The sequence below is a fragment of the Montipora foliosa genome, chromosome 13 (genome assembly GCF_036669935.1).
Source record: "Montipora foliosa isolate CH-2021 chromosome 13, ASM3666993v2, whole genome shotgun sequence".
Classification (NCBI taxonomy): Eukaryota; Metazoa; Cnidaria; class Anthozoa; order Scleractinia; family Acroporidae; genus Montipora; species Montipora foliosa.
The window spans coordinates 19,419,357-19,436,462 of record NC_090881.1 but is presented as its reverse complement, the minus strand read 5'-3'; the positions used below and the strand labels follow the sequence as shown (position 1 = coordinate 19,436,462).

Below are 17,106 nucleotides of genomic sequence, written 5' to 3'. Positions count from 1 at the left end.
AACGTGGAGCCTCAGAACAAAAACTAGATGCTATTATGGGGAATTTTAATTGTTCATTGAAAGAATTTCAAAGAAAGAGCACATGAAATGGTAATTTGGCTTTGAAACCCGATGTCGAAGCATCTAATACTCTTTTATTTCCCCTGTAACTTGAGCATTGGATCTCACTGGAGAGGATAAATGAATATAAAATTCTTTTGATCAGGGAGGAAAAAAAAAAAAAAAAAAAAGGTATGCGCCCAACGTGGGGCTCGAACCCACGACCCTGAGATTAAGAGTCTCATGCTCTACCGACTGAGCTAGCCGGGCACCGCTGAGAAGAAGGGAAATTTTAATTTAATTATACATAGCTTTTGGGAAAAATGCGTCTTTGGACATCAATAACAAAGCATTCTGGGAAGCACATGATTCTTCACAACCATGTAATGGCGGCGAAAGAGTCTGAATCCTCCGAGAAATCTTTGCCTTGGGGCCTATCCCCGGATGGGTTAGCCCCAGGATCTATGAAGGTGAGCGGCCACTTCTTGCTTTAGCTTTTCTTGAACCTTATAGGAAGACAATTTGTTGTCAAATGTGAGAAGTTAAGCAAATTACAGATCAAGATGGTTGCCAATTCATGTTCTTCTAGACTATCTCACAAAGCAAGTTAAAGTCTTTTTCTGTTGGAATGATGAACGCTGGTCTAAAGAAGTCTGCTAAATCAAAGCAAGATGTTGAAGAGAAGAAAAAGGTTTGGAAAGAACATCAGTGTTTGTGATTTACCTTTTAAATGTATAACTCACTTTAATTTAAGCTTAAGCTTAAATTAATTCGAAAAGTGGATCAGAAACTCAAATACTTTTCTGGGAGAAGAGATCACGAAATTTGTCGTTAAATCTGAATAGCATGATCCTTTCAACTTGTTCGTGATTTTGAAAAATACCATTCCCTGGGGATCAGAAAAAGAAAATACATAAAGAACTATCAATTTCTCATCCCCAGTGCCGTTGTACAGCTTTTAATGTATATTTACAAGGATCGTTTTAAGAGCCACCCTCTCCCTCTCTCTCAAAATACCAATCCCTGGGGATCAGAAAAAGAAAATACATAAAGAACGATCAATTTCTCATCCCTAGTGTCGTTGTACAGCTTTTAATGTACAAGGATCGTTTTAAGAGCCACCCTCTCCCACTCTCTCAATGACAAAGATATCACATGCCGCTAGTAAGGGATGCTTCCTGTACAGTAGTGAACATCTCTCGCAGACCACATCCCCTGCAACCTGGGTTTTAATCCATGTACTACAAAGTTCACACAGCTTAATTCCATTTATCTGAGGGTGGTAAAATGAGGAGCAATATTTCTAGGACAAGTTGTGCATGTAATGGGTTAGGAGTGGCACCTACCCCTGCCATAACAATGGTAGAAGCCATACAAAAAGGAACATTCTGATTGCCTTTGACTGCAGTCTGTCTCTTGTCTCGTCTTGTCTTGTTTGGATTTGACTTGCAGCTGTAATGCAGTGATGACGTACATGTAATTCCTGCAATCAGGACTTAATAATAACTTTTATTTCAGAAACTAACAGCCACAAGGTGACCCTCCAAATTAAATTAAAGCACTCAGGGGTAATTCCAGAGATTCAGAGAAGAGTGCAAATTCAGGCTGGTAATTTTGTTGAATAAAACTGTGGTAATTTTCTATTATAGAAGCAGGAAGCCGAAGCTGCAGAAGTGTTTGCCGATTTTGTGGCTTCCTTTGAAGACTCGCGTGCGGCTGGAAAAACGTTTGTGCGTGGCAACACGATCAACCCTGAAACAAAAGGTAACTTTGCTTGAAATTCCTCGTAGCTGTTATAATATATGTATATTGTCCATGATGTTTCCTTTGCAGTGGAAAAAAGACTTAAAAACTACAGCATTGCACAACAGAGTACATGAATGGGCAGTTTATTTTCCATTATGATATATAAATAATATTATGAATTAATCTGAAATAATAATATTTTCATAGCTGATAAATCTGTCTGCTTGAAAAGTTGGCAAAGTCAACTTGATTTGAGGTTTTGATCTTCTATCATGAATTTAAAGAATCTTAGTGCCTTGTCTTTTGCTGTAGTACTGAGATGGCAGAAACATCGTTTTGTTTCTAATTATTTTTAATTAGTGTTTTGATTCTTAAAATGATTTTTAGTAATCTTTTAAGAAGTCAATCCTCTTTCCTGTTGGGTCACTCCATTTTTGTTGTGCTCAGCATTTGTTAATCTTGGGCATCCTGTGCATAGGGTGAGCTTTAGCAAATTTTTGGTTTTTCGTTCCTCTGCTTTTCAGGGCCATCTTGAATTACACTGTACATGCAATGGTCCATTTCCGAGTTGCTGTTTGTCTTGGTTTTGAAGTGAGTCTTGGTGCTCAACTTTTGAAAGGGAAATGAGTTTGATTTGCATAAGAATACGCAACTCATTTCCATTTGAATGGTTGTGGATCAGGACTCGCTTTGAAACTGAGGGATGCAGCAACTCGGAAATGGGCTATTTATGTGCATTGATATTTCATATGCACAAATGATGATCACACACATCATGATTTTCCTATAAGATTGTTTCTTTCCCTACCCTTGTCCTTTGCTTCCAAAGCAACTGTCGAACACTCTTTAATGGACCAAGATACCTACTTGTTTTTAAAGCAGTTTTTAGTAATGGTATTTACAGATAGAGCCATTCCTCTAGCTGTAAGACAACTAACCTGCGAATAGAGCCACCCTTCATTGCTTCCTGTTATTCCCATGGGAGTGGCAGTGAGTGAGAAAGGGCAGCTGTATTTGCATGCTATATTACTACAACTCACAGGCAGTTTTGCCATTTGGGTCGGGAGGAATGCATACTTTTTTATACATACTTAATTGACCGCTCCCCATAGGGGCTTTTCAGGGCCAATGAAACACAACGAAACAACAACAGAACAATAACAACAACTGTTAAGAATCCCAACTGGCCGGAGGCAAACCAGTTGGCTGGGAAGTTGAACCAGGGACTACCAGGAACAAATTCAACCAGTGGTCAGAATGTGTCTTGAACCCTGGATCTCCGGATCTCAAGGCAAGCGCCCTAACCACTGGGCCACACTGCCTCCACTTTTCCCTCTAATGGGAATTTTAAGATGCTGTTTTGTTCATGGAACGTACTAAATGGTGTTTTTGAACAAATTTTTCCTTTCTTTTTTATCAGAGGAAACTGCCTCCAAGCAGGCAGGAGCATTATACAAACCAATGGCCAAAATACAGACAGCCGTTATGGAACAGAAGATAAAAACTGAATTTAAACAGGCAAAACCTTCGGTATGTGGGATCGTATTATAAGGCTCCTGCCTAAGAAAATTTTTCTGGATCCCTTTAGGCTTCCAACATTAAAAGTTAGTAGCCCAAGTAATTTTTTCAAGAGTCCAGAATTAATTAATTAAAAGTGAGGATGAATCACCTTGTGATAAGCTAGGCGGCCGTTCGGGCTACTTGTTCAGAAATTTGGTCGCCCGCTCAGGGATTTCAGTAGAAGCCGGCAACCGGCGAACTCCGGCGGCTACTCCCCACTAAGGAGCCGGCTACTTTGGAAAACATTCAATATATCCTGAAGGCAGTCAGTGGTTTTTGGTGATATTTTGTCCCCTCTTTGCTTGTTGGGTGATTTTAAACGAGTTCTATTATAATTTACACAACACGTGTACGGAAAAACAACACGATCGATTCTGCTGTCCGCCATGTTGAATGGACAGAAGAGAAAGACTGGTGACAAATTTGCCTGGATTACGGCTGGACTGTCTTTGTTTTCCACATAGAAGAAATAATGTTCTTTTCAGGAAGTGAGACTTGTTATAATTACTCTGAGGAAAGGCAATTTTTGTCAATGTCAATAAGTCAAACTCAATTTGCTTCTGGGGGCTTCACCCCCTGGACCCCCAACGGGGCTCTGCCCCTGTACCCCACTGGGGGCCTGGGCGGCCCCCAGACCCTTCACCTATGCGGGGGCCTATGGCCCCCAGTGCCGTCTACTTTCACAATTTCTCCACCTACTTTAAATCTTATTGACAACCCTGCCGCTCTTGCAAGTAAGGTGCCTCAGGCAACTGGGCGACCATTAGGCAGCAGCCTTGTATCATGTCAAGTTCTCACATCAAACAGTGTAACAAACAAATCTTTACTAGGGTGTTAATAACCTTTTACAAGCTTTGCTAGGGTGGGCATTCCTTTATAATCCAGGCTATAGGCATGTGGATTGATGACTCTCCCTGTTGTTTTTTTGGTTTTTTTTTTTCAAGTCTAAAGCTTAGGGTTTTATTACTGCAAGTAGAGCAAAACAACAGCAAGAAAAAAGACTCATCTTTCTTTTATCTGCCATCCTGTTTTTCATGGTTTAAGTTTTCTGTGAAGAAGCCTGAACTCTATCCTAGGTCCATCATTGTGAGTAAGTGGTTCACAATATGGTTTACAAGAAAATATTCTTTTTGTTAAATATGAAATAAAGCGTGTCAAGTTTGTTATACTGCAATCTTGGACACGAGTGAAAATCCAAGTAGAACGAAATTTAAAGTTTAGGGACACTTTAAAATTACTTTTTACTCTGGAAATGTTATTAGGAACTCAAGAAAAAAACCAAGGAGAAAGAAAAGAAGAAGAGCAATTTGGAACTCTTTAAAGAAGAATTAAAAAGGTAAATGGGTGACCTTTAATTAAAGATTATGGATTACTCTCTTAGTAGTATTCGTAGCCACTTTTGTATTAGGTCAATAGTGACCTCTTGTAAAGAATGAATACTGCAGGGTCTGGGTATTATCCAATTAAGCCATGCTAGGTTTGAGTACATTCAAGTTTGGTGAAGATTAATAATTATTATTAGTAATGATTATTATTACTAATTAGATGAGCTTGGGGGAGGTGCCGATAAAAGCGGGTATTAGTGCCAAGCAAAATGCAGGCCTTGAGGAGGGTGCGCAAATATCCACGGCAACCTAGAGAGCGGCAACCACCACCAGGCACCGTCAATACTCACCAAGTCTTCCTAAGAGGAACGGAAGGGGGAGGGGCAAACTGCCGCACAAAGCACAATTCAGAACTCGAAACCATTATACAACCACATACAAGCAAGTATGTGTCATCTGACACTTGGCAAAATCTTGTACCTCAAATAGGCATACATGATCCCCGATTACTGGTGACCGGCTCGATTTTAACTTTACCTAAATTACGTGTAGTCACATTCATTATTACTAAATTATCATTAATTATTAATTACCAAAATTGAAGGATGCAACTGTACAACGATGGGTGCTGAGGTTCCCTGCAATCTACAGACTAATTTAGAATTTGCTTATCTAAGTATATTTCTCACCAGTCTGCAAGCTGGGCATGCAATGCTTGACTTTTCAACTCTGCACTGAGTTGGTTAATTTTCTCATCATTTACGCTTTGTGGCTCAGTAGATTTCCACCACTAGCCACTTCCACTTCTGTGAATAGTATGTTGTTAAATACATGTACATGTCTCACTCTAAGGAGGAAAACAGGTAACGTCTGTTTTTGTACATAAAGTTGTTAATTGAAATGTACTTCTTTAAATTTGTCCTTTGTTTCATTTTCACAGATACCAATTGGAACGTGAAATAAGACACAAAATTAAGAAGGGAGATTTCTCAGAAATTCCCAAAGATATGCTGGACACAATGGCTCCCGCCATGCTTGCGCCTCCAAAAGGTAAGGATGTTGGTATTTTGTGATAAATCAGGGATTTCAGTAAACATGGAAGAGAGGCATTGCCTCCTTTGTTCAATTCTCAAAATTTCAAAGTCAATCTTTTTACAATCACTGACGGACCGAAGCAAGCACAAATGCAAATAAGCCAATGTGTGTTTCATTCAACACTTTTCAATCAAAACTGAACAACTTCTTATTTTGCGGATTTGTGCTTCTTTGATCTTTTGTGCGCCTTTTGTTTGTCATGTATTATGTAAATCACTGATTGTAATTTATGGCATGCATGATGTATGTAAAGTTTTGTATTTTGTACAGTTATACCTGTACAAGGTTGCTGCCTAACGGTCGCCCAGTCACCTGGGGTGCCTTATTTGCGAGTGCTGGCGACCAAATTTCTGAACAGGTAGCCCGAACGGGCGCCTTACTTGATTCATCCTCACTTTCTTGTAAATATGATCCAAACTGGAATTAATTAATTCTGGGCTCTTGAAAAAGGACTCAGGCTACTAACTTTTAATGTTGCAAGCCCGAAGGGCTACTGGACAATTTTCATAGTCAGCAGCCTTGATGTAGTGTCAAAAAATTAATTAAAAGAAAACTGAACAACTTAAGTAAAAAAAATTCTGTTTTGCTTTTGTTATCGAGCACAATCGATTGACCAAAAATGCACATAATTATCACATACATGCATAAAATAATTTATTGATATCCAACACAAGGTGTTCCATTAAGTCTGAGCATTTGTTACCAGTACGTTTTTCCAACAATAAAGTAATTATTGTTGAAATTAGGGTTATTTTTACATGTACATGTAGGTGATGGTAAATCCAGCTTTTTACCTCCACTTGAAGACCAGAGTTTAGAGCTTGCTTTGTGACGTTACTTGTCAGTAAGCCCACGAGTGACTTTGAATTTGTGGAGAAGAATTCTGAAGGGAACAATAATAATAAACTTATTATTATTATTAGTGAAACAGATCATTATTGATGTCATCCAACTATAGACCTTATTCCAAAATGGCCGTCATTTAAATATTCTTTTGTTTTTATTCAAATTAGCCCTTGATGCCTCGTTCTTGAGCTGAAAATCCACAAGAATATTTTGCCTTGAACGAGGCATCAAGGTCTAATTTGAATGAAAACAAAAGAATATCTAAATGGCAGCCATTTTGGAATAAGGCGTATACTGTAAGCACTTTTCTGGCCTTCTTTATCCATACAACACAAAGAAACCAGTATGTGGAATAAGTACTTACATGTACCCAAGATGTGTAAGTATATCAAAAGCACCAAAACAACTTGACTTTTGGGCCTTCTTAGCTTACAATTACAGTACCTACGTTCAGGAAATTGTATTAATTTTAACTGCCAGATATATATTTTGTCTTTTAGAGGAAACCTACTCCTATGGTTCACATGATACAGGAGATCCTAACACAACAAATTTGTACATTGGAAATATCAATCCTGCGGTAATAAATATGTTGAAACAAAATTGTTAAATGGGCAAAAGAGAGAAACTTAACTTGAGTTAAGGACGGTGCCTACTAATTCAAAGGTAATTTTCCGCGGTTTACTGAATATGCGGGAAAAGCAGATCTTAACAAGTGTTATTGAAATCCAAAAAGAAAATTGGGGGTAGCCTCACATTTTTCGAAGATAATTAATCAACAATATTTGTAAAAAGCTTTAAAATACAAAGCAATGTATGGCGTTCTTCTCCAAATTGAAGCCTAATTATCTCTGAAGAATGCGTGCTAAGTTCTGCTTTCTCCGCATAGTTTTGACCCGCGCAAAAGTATCCCTGTATTAATAAGCACCATCCATAGGAAATTCGACTATCTCGAGATGCGCAGAACGTACGCGCAATAACAATGGTAGGCACCCTCCTTAATGCCCCCTCCATTAACCCTTCGACCCCTGGGAGTGAGACAAGTTTTAACAGATTTTATTCTGTCTAGCACCAGTAGATTTTACTTGTCAACTGGGGCCCTCCTAAGGCGTTTGAGGTGTTAATGGGTTAAGCAAGGTAAAAGTCTAGTTACAAGCCTAGTGGCCCATTAGAGCCAGAGCTTATCCCAGTTTCTGTAGCATGAAGCGACTAGGAGTATTTCTACTCCCCCCTGGATGGGATGCTAGTCCATCGCAGGGTTACCCCCAGCATTAAATTCGCCGGTACCCATTTATACACCTGGGTGGAGAGAGGCACCATGAGGGTAAAATGTCTTGCCCAAGAACACAACACAATATTTCCCGGCCAGGACCCGAACCCGGATGACTCAATCCGGAGTCAATCACTCCAACCATGAGGCCACTGCACCTCCCCAGCTTTTAATATACGAGTCAAACTAAATTAATCCTGGGCTTGCATAAATTATCTTAAAACTTTAATAAGGGTTGAAGGGTTGGGTGTCTTTCTCTTGATTTTCATTAAGGCTTGCTTTCCACAAATTGAAGATACTGTAAATCCTTGACAATACATGCTCAGATTTATCGTGTCTAATTTAGATGACCGAAGAGATGTTAATGCGACTTTTTGGCAAGTATGGTCCACTGGCTAGTGTGAAAATCATGTGGCCCAGGACAGAAGAAGAAAAGGCTCGCAACAGGAATTGTGGTTTTGTTGCTTACATGAGAAGAAAGGATGGAGAAAAGGCTCTGAATGCACTGAAAGGTTGAAAGCTTTTGAATAGACCATCTAGCTATTGATATATGTTACCTGTAGAACCACGTACAGTTACCAGTGAGCGGTTTAAAACTTATCAACAGAAGATTACCTAGGTTACTTGTACAGTGTACGTCCTGGTAGCAAAAAAAGTATTTTCTACTGGGAAGGGTGTATCTAAAAGAATCCTGACATTGCTGGTGTCTGCAGAATACTCACCGAAAGCTACTACTTAATGCTAGGAGCAAGTGTAGAGTTGGGAGTGCAACAAAACATCCATAAGAATGAACAACCCATGGCAAAATCATCTCACTTGTAGGCCGTAAAGCTTAGCTCTAGTAGAGCGAGTATTGACAAAAAAAATGTTCAAGTACCATATTTACTTGTAAATGCCACGGCATTTTATTAAATTTTGAGCGTGTCCAGTGCAGCATTTATTCAAGGGTGGCGTTTATTTCAAAATCATATTTTGTAAATCACTGAGAACAATTATGGTAGATCATTTTGCAAGTGTTAGTTGAAACAAAAACATGTTAAAAGTTCCAATGTCTTGCATTTTTTCTGAGATAGAATCGTAATTGTCTGGCTTGTGATCGATGTTCAGAGAGTTAAACGCGTACTTGTTTTTTTCTCACAATCCTTGAATAAATGCTGCATTCTTCTGATTGGGTCCGGTGTTTATTGGTTCTTTTCCTTCCATTTGGGGCGTTTAATCAAGGGAATACGGTAAAGATCAACACTCTTCAAAGTTGCTACATGTAGGACTGGGGCTAAAAGATACTTGTAGTGATTCTCAGTCCGGGTTTTCGAGAGTAGCCAGGTGCCAAAAAAAAACTTGCCTTCGTATTAATTAGCACATATTAGACTAACTTTATTTTCCACCTTCTAGTTTTCAAGAACAGCTGTCTATTTTTTTTTTTTTTTGTATTTTATTGATTTTTTTCTATAATATTGCAAAAACCTAACAAGCCTGCTAAGTTTGGACAGTACTAAGTTAACGTTACCATACGTACAAAAAAAATGACTTAGATTCACTGAGTAACCCCTTGCTTGTTGTTTTGTCAATAGGAAAAGAAGTCATGTCTTATGAAATGAAGCTGGGATGGGGCAAGGGTGTCCCTATACCTCCCCACCCTATATATATTCCACCTGAGATGCAAGAAGACACCACACCCCCTCCCCCCTCGGGCCTTCCATTCAATGCTCAACCTGATAACAAAAAGAAAGATGATTATTCTAGTGCCCCTCCCCCACAGGGTGGGGGTGAGGAACACCCACGTGATCTTGACCCAAATGGTTTTAACAAAGAGGTGAGTTGGTAACAACTACAGTATGATTGTAGGATTCTTATGTTAATAATATTATTGTCCACTACTTTTCCACGTGACCCTTAATAGTTGAGGGATTTCTTAGATGGGGAAAACCCTTTGGTACATGTATGAGCTGGAGTCACATTAATTCCATATCAAAACATAAGATTAAGGAATACAACCATTTGTCACAAAAAGGAACATGAGGCAATTATACAGGTGCATCAAAAGTAAGTCGTAAATTCCTCAATTTCGCTTAACTTTGTTTCTTCCTTCAATTTATTGAAATTCATGTACTTCTGGGATAAGCTTCAATGACTCTTAATTCAGTGTTCTACATTCTGCATTAAATTTTTATATGGAATACTGTAAAGGTAAATTAAAAATCACATTAGAAATCACCTTCCCACTTTATTTTTATGAAATTGTGACTATTTTATTAGATTTTTGTTGATTATTGTGTTTATTTATGACTCGTATATCAACGTTGCTATTATTTCATGGTTAAATTTATTATCTCATTGATGAACTATATTATTTTCAAGTCAAAGTCATATGAAATCTTGCATATGTGAATCTTTTAAAATGTATTTTGGTTTGCGTATCACTTGTTTTCAAACGTTTGCTTTTAAAACAAATATAATTTTAGTGTTGGTCATCTTTTTTCAGCAATAGAAAAAATATTACATCCCCATGCATTGACAAAACAGTATTTACATGTAAAACTAAGAAAAATAGTGTCTGGCAGAGATGTTTACCACACTGCTGTGAGAAGTACTGTTTTTGATGTTCCCAAAACACAATGTTTTATTTTAACTACTTCATGATTTGTAATAATTTTGTAGCTGTTTTTCTGAATACTCACAAAGTCTTTGGCAATTGTCTCTTAGACCTTAGCCAATGCGGTCGTGAAAGTTGTAATCCCGACGGAAAGGTACCTTAATGCAAACTGACTATAAAGTATACATTGTGATTTTATTCCCTTGTGGAATATCCTGGTTGGTATGTTTTCCAAAACCTTTCTTTTTGCTAAGGTATGAACATGACGATTCTTAGCATGCGTGGCCTTACATGTGATTAATGATGTTTATGTCGCTGTTTGTATTATGAAATAATAATAATAATAATAATAATAATAATAAATTATTATTATTGCTTTGTAGCTTCTCTCCACTGTCTTTTGACTTTCACTTCACTTTAAAAGCAAACAAGCCTTTCTGACCAATAGAGTTCTTCCTTTCACTTACTCATCGTAGACAACATCTCTTTAGTGTTTCCTTTATATCTGTTCCTTCCTACTTAATTAAATTCATTCTAGTCTACCCCAAAAGCAATCCCAATTATCAATACAGCAGTATTCAGGAAATACCAAAAGTAATGCTTGGTGATTGACTTAAGAATTTTAGACAGATTTTGTCATTGACTACAGAGCAAAACCACTGTTATGTTACAATGTCCAACACTTCAAGAAAATTACATGTTTGATGCAAACTGTAAGCCTCAGCATCTCTATTATTAGAGGACTTTTCCTTGCACATTCTCCAAGAATCAATAACATTTTTCGCGTGGATCAGGTGTAATCTAACTATGGAAAGTTGGGTTACTTAGCCACTAACTTTTACCTATTGTTTGTTGTCGTGGTAACCATGTAATTCCAACAGGAACCTGCTGTGCCTTGTACACCGAATGGTGGAGTTTGTGGTGCGTGAGGGACCAATGTTTGAAGCCATGATCATGAACAAGGAATTGAATAACCCTATGTATAGGTAAAGTGTGGGAAATTCTCTAATGCACTTACCCATATCAATGAACTCTTTTTTTTGAATAAGATGGTGTTTAATTAGATTGGTTCCAGACAAATCAATTAAAAAATTATTCAGCTTTGAGTGATCTGGAGAATATCACACAGTGATTTTACTTGTGAATAATAATAATAATAATAATAATAATAATAATGATAATCATAATTATTATTATTATGCATTCTGTCAGTTATAATAAATTATGTGTTTCATATGGCAGCACTACAGTGTAGTTTACTGTTCCTACAAATTTAATTTGCTTAGTATGAATTACGATGTACAATTATGCAGTGTTTGGCTTTGTCATATCATTACTCAGCTCTGTTGCACAGAAGATACTTTCTTCCTACTAAGCATCATTATTAGCTACTTTCATATACATGTACAGCTGTAACCTGCAATGCATTTTGTTTTTCCCACATATTTTGCATAAAGTATTATCAACTATTCCTAAGTGCATTTGAAAACAATAGTTTATGCAAAATTTGTGGGAAAACAAAACGAATTGCTGGTTATGTGAAAGTAGCTAATAAAATAGAAATGAATGAACGAAATGATATATGAAATGAATCATATACTGAACTGTGGATATAAATCAAGTAAAGCTATGATCCTTGCAGGGGATTCAAACCCAGTTGAAGTCCTGAATTTTCCAGGCTTCTCTATGCAATTGCTAAAATTGCGTCCATAACTGCGAAGATCATAGCTTTACTTGATTTTATATCTGCAGTTCAGTGTAGGATTCATATCATATATCCTTTCATTGATTCATTCCTCACATGAAAATTAGAACCCACAAATGACAAGCTCCCAACGTCAGTGGCTTCAATAGCTCAGTTGGTTAGAGCAACGCACCGGTATCGTGAGGTCACGGGTCCAAACCCCATTGAAGTCCTGAATTTTTCAGGCTTCTCTATGCAATTGCTAAAATTGCGTCCATAACTGCAAAGATCATAGCTTTACTTGATTTTATATCTTCAGTTAAGTGTAGGATTCATATCATATATCCTTTCATTGATTCATTCCTCACGGGAAAATTAGAACCCACAAATGAAAAGCTCCCAACATCAGTGGCTTCAATCGGTCAGTTGGTTAGAGCGACGCACCTGTATCGTGAGGTCACGGGTTCAAACCCCGTTGAAGTCCTGAATTTTTCAGGCTTCTCTACGCAATTGCTAAAATTGCGTCCATAACTGCAAGGATCATAGCTTTACTTAAAGTACAAATGGTTAATTTAAGTTGCCTAAGTTGCTTGTTTCACTGCTTAAGCTCTGTATAATTATTGTAAAGTTACACAAAAGCTTATTATTTTAATTCTTGCGTGAAGTAAATCTTTATTATTTTGTGTGAGTTCATTTTACAGTGTTAGTATAAAATGTGGCTCTTTTTGTATATTATCATTATACGCAGGTTCTTATTTGACAACCAAAGCCCAGAGCACATTTATTACAGGTGGAAATTGTTTTCCATTCTCCAGGTTTGTACCTGTGTTGCCTGTTCATTGTTCTATGCGGCACCTAATTTTTCATTTTGTGAAATTTTGATTAAACTTTTTGCAACAACACAATAGTTTTGCCGAATATTTCCACCAAGAAAAAACTTACCACATTTAAAACACAGTTTGAAGGTTTTCTATTGGTGCCATGGAAACACTGAAATTTCTACTCAGAACATTTTTGTATCTCCTGTGTGTGAACAAATTGCTTCTGACAAAATTTATTGTTTTTCTTGAAGGGTGATTCCCCAACCAAATGGCGGACAGAAAAGTTTAAGATGTTTGAGGGGGGCTCTATGTGGAAGCCTCCTCAATGTCATAAATACACCATGAGTGCCGCAGCATTCAACGCCAATAAACAACCTGTCCCTCAAGTAGAAACCCCAGCATCGGCTGCTGCCGCAGTTGCTCCACCTGCACCCTCACCAACAGCTGCTCCTTCTCAGAGCTCAAGTGGTAGCCATAGCAGTAGTAGTGCATCGTCATCAACAGCTGCAGCGAGTAGAAAGAATGTACTGTCTAACAGGTGGGCTTTTTTCCTTCTGTTTTTTTAATCAAAAATTTGCAAAAATAAAGACCAGAATGATGGTGATGATGAAGATGGCAACAGCAACAACAACAAAATCACCACTTTGTTTCACAACATTCAACTTACAAGTTGAATGGCCTATTTCAGCAGTCAACATAACATAATGCACTGTTTGAGGTTTACTGAACAAGAACTGTAACATCTGTTCATCAAAAAATGGTGAACAGTCTGTGTTTTGCTGGCTTAAACACACTTCTTCGTTTAGGTGCTCAATGAGGACAACCTCAACCTAATATGCTGACATCCTGACAAAAGTAATGACACTTTGTTGTTGTTGTTTTTATTTCTGCAGACAACGCGACAAGCTAGAAGACATGTTGAGGGACTTGACTCCAGAAAGGGCTAAGATTGCCAAGAGTATGGTGTTTTGTGTCAATCATGCTGACTGTGCTGAAGAGGTGATTGCTTCACCATCATTTCATTTCTGATCTAATTTGTGTTTTATTGTTTCTTTCCCTCACTATCTTATTATTGGTTCTGCTGTTGTGGAAAACGTTTTGTCCAGGAATTGTCTTTAAAAGTCTATTTATTTGCACAGGTTGTCGAGTGTATTGCTGAATCATTATCTATCTTGGAGACGCCTTTGCAGGTTAAGGTGAGATACATTCTCATGTTGTATCATTGCTCAGGCACAAAAGTGACTGATTTATTGCACCAAGAGAAATGAGGGGTTCTACAATAATCAATTTGCATCATTGAAAAGTGGATCTTGTAGCTGGGATGACACAGAGGTGTCAGCACTCTCCTCCCACCAGGGTGGCCCTGGTTCAGTTCCCAGACTCAAGGCCATGTGTGGGTTGAGTTTGTTGTTGGTTATTTTCTCTGCTCGAGAGGTTTGTGAGGATTGAAAACTGTTCTACAGCAATTGTCTGATGTCAGTGAGTTACCTGATGATAAGTTGCATTTGTTCCCAGAATGAGATATAATGTTATCATATATTCTCAATCTATACTGACTTAGACACTTGATTAACATTTATTAATTTTTGTCTCTAGGTTGCTCGACTGTATTTGGTGTCAGACATTCTTCATAACTGTTCAGTCAAAGTGCCTAATGTGTCGTACTATAGAAGAGGGTATGCAGTTTCAACCATTCTTTTAAAGTAACTTATAATGTCATCACTCATCAGGAATGCATAAAACCCAGGAGCAATAATATAGATAGTTTGAGATAGTTTTTTTAGCTGGTGAAGTGGATCCATTGTGTGAAATTTGATCCTGGGTTTTGTTGTTATTGTATGGTACAAGGTATTCATCAAGTATTCAGTGGTTGCTAAGGTTGAATGTTGGCATGTTGACCATAGTTAAGTTTTCTATGATTTTAGAATAGATGAAATTCGTTTATTTGAATTGTGGAATAGACATAAAGTAATTACTACAGTTAGAAAGATTGTTGCAGTTTAGCAGCTGCAAGCAAGCCTGACAATCCACGCTTGAACAGGATTCAAACTCATGGCCATGCTTCAAGTTTTCTATGATAAAGTTATGCTCTAGGTTTTATATGGTAAACACATAATAATATTAATTTTATTTTTCAAGTGATTGCATGTTTTCACTTTACCGTGGTAAATGTAAATTAGGTTTGTTCACAACTTTGTAGAGTAAACTTTTTTGGTCACATGATAGTAAAGGATTTTTTTGACAAAAAAACACAGGTTTCAAGATGTATTTACGTTTTTGTGACAGATTTCAGAAACTCCTCCCTGAAATATTTAGCAACTTAAGCGCTTCATTCAAAGCCATAAATGCTCGCATGAAAGCAGAGAACTTCAGGGTGAGTCAAAAATCATTTACTGTAATATTTTAAGTCATTTCCTTGCATTAAACCAGATTCTCCAAGGAGATTCAATGGCATCACTACACCATCTCTGCTTTTGGCCTTTTAAACCTTAGGACGCCCCCAGTTGAGGAGTAAAATTGCCTGGCGTTTGAGTAAAATCTTTTAGGTCTAACTCCCAGGGGGCAATGGGTTAAGAGTTTTGTAAATTCAATGTTCCTTTGTTAGTGGCACTGGTATGCACAGTCGACCATGTTTTAGCATTCTACTGGCTACACTGTATTTACTGTACCTGTGCCTGTGTGAAAATGTCAACTCGAAATGACATCAATTTTTTATGCCACGCCCTATATTTCAGTTGGCGCTACGCTGCCATCGATATAGGAAAATTTAATATTCTGTTTACAAACAGTCTTTCTCTCATTTAGATCTTTCAATCTCTGGAGCAAATGAACCCTTGTTTCTAGGTGGCATGTTATAACCAAAACGTATCTTAGCTATGAGGTTACCATCCGTTGTCTAAATCGATCCCCTGAGCTGTGGTGATAGCCCCTTTCTGATTGTCAAACTCCCAAATTCCGTATTGAAATTTGGCGTCGCATTCCACTTATAGTTTAAGGATCATCCGGGTGAGAGTAGCCCTGATATAGACTGTTGTTTGTGACATTGACGTTTCGACAACCTTAGCGGAAAGTCAGCCGCAGAGTCAAGTGAAAATGACTTACATGAAAATGACTTCCGCTGAGGTCGTCGTAACGTTAAGCCAGGTCTACACGAGCAATTTTTAAGTGGCAAATTTATGTGGCAAATACATTTGATCATGTAGATAGCACAAAAAATAATTGTTGACAATTGGCAGTTAAGTGGGTCAGCAATGCCACAGTGGACAGCAGAGATAAAGCAGAAGCAAGGCGAGCTTGCCTGGTCGTTCTCCAATGGCACTCACTAAGAGGCAGGAATTTGCTATATTTTATGTGACAAGTCGTCTACACGAGCAACTTTTCGTATTTGTTAACTTCTATTTGTTAATACAAGATCTAACACGCCAGCTTTTCAGCAAATACATTTGTCGCGTAAAAATTGGCCAAATGTCCTCGTCTACACGAGTAGACGCGAGCAAATGAAAATTGTCACATAAGAATCAATGTCAACAGCAACTTCTCAGCCAGGACCACTTTCACCCAAACGATTGCACGATATTATGGTATTAACAAACCAATGTTACTTTTTCAATCCTCTTCAGAAACAAGTCCTTCGCTGTCTTGCAGCATGGATGGACTGGGCGGTCTACACACCAGATTTCTTATTTGAACTTGAGAATGTGTTTTTGGGTCATATTGAAAAACCTGGCCAACCAGAGGTAAGATAATCATTATCTCCGTTTCAATATTTGCTTGAACGTTGGATAGTCATATTGATTGTTCAGATAAGAGATTGCATTTTGCCTAACAAGGGTTTGTTATTTCTGATCAAGTTTTTCTTATTCCTATGCCGATTTAGGGAAATGTGATGAAGTGGAAAAAGAAAAAAAAAGAGAAAAAAAAAAGAGTAGTTTCGCGCATAATACGTGTATATATCCTGATGACCATTGCAAAAAAAACGTGAGGGTTAGAGAGAAGGAGATTTCCAGTTTCAGCCTCGGGACTCCTTCTACCGTCGGTAGTTGTTCGTCGAAACAAACGGCAAGGCTTAATGCTTTCATCTATTTCTTGGTATCTGGATGCCCCCGACGAAGAACTCACTCTCGTTT

General features: G+C 37.9%; 1 protein-coding gene and 1 non-coding gene across 2 annotated transcripts in view; one reads left to right on the top strand and one right to left on the bottom strand.

Annotated features, from left to right (window-relative positions):
* Nucleotides 1-236: 236 nt before the first annotated feature.
* On the bottom strand, nucleotides 237-309 carry Trnak-cuu (transfer RNA lysine (anticodon CUU)). The gene has a single exon. It is a non-coding gene; the product is annotated as a tRNA-Lys (tRNA).
* An 83-nt stretch (nucleotides 310-392) lies between these two features.
* LOC137983686 (U2 snRNP-associated SURP motif-containing protein-like) overlaps nucleotides 393-17,106 on the top strand; it is a 23,214-nt gene continuing 6,500 nt past the window's right edge. The window contains exons 1-18 of the mRNA XM_068830848.1: nucleotides 393-509; nucleotides 629-730; nucleotides 1,689-1,803; nucleotides 3,206-3,315; nucleotides 4,608-4,681; nucleotides 5,611-5,720; nucleotides 7,112-7,191; nucleotides 8,228-8,393; nucleotides 9,453-9,694; nucleotides 10,585-10,628; nucleotides 11,356-11,460; nucleotides 12,907-12,973; nucleotides 13,231-13,517; nucleotides 13,873-13,978; nucleotides 14,119-14,175; nucleotides 14,576-14,655; nucleotides 15,266-15,353; nucleotides 16,600-16,716. Of these exons, the coding sequence (XP_068686949.1) occupies nucleotides 405-509; nucleotides 629-730; nucleotides 1,689-1,803; nucleotides 3,206-3,315; nucleotides 4,608-4,681; nucleotides 5,611-5,720; nucleotides 7,112-7,191; nucleotides 8,228-8,393; nucleotides 9,453-9,694; nucleotides 10,585-10,628; nucleotides 11,356-11,460; nucleotides 12,907-12,973; nucleotides 13,231-13,517; nucleotides 13,873-13,978; nucleotides 14,119-14,175; nucleotides 14,576-14,655; nucleotides 15,266-15,353; nucleotides 16,600-16,716 (2,055 nt within the window). The 5' untranslated portion in view covers nucleotides 393-404. The remainder of the gene's footprint in view (nucleotides 510-628; nucleotides 731-1,688; nucleotides 1,804-3,205; nucleotides 3,316-4,607; nucleotides 4,682-5,610; nucleotides 5,721-7,111; nucleotides 7,192-8,227; nucleotides 8,394-9,452; nucleotides 9,695-10,584; nucleotides 10,629-11,355; nucleotides 11,461-12,906; nucleotides 12,974-13,230; nucleotides 13,518-13,872; nucleotides 13,979-14,118; nucleotides 14,176-14,575; nucleotides 14,656-15,265; nucleotides 15,354-16,599; nucleotides 16,717-17,106) is intronic.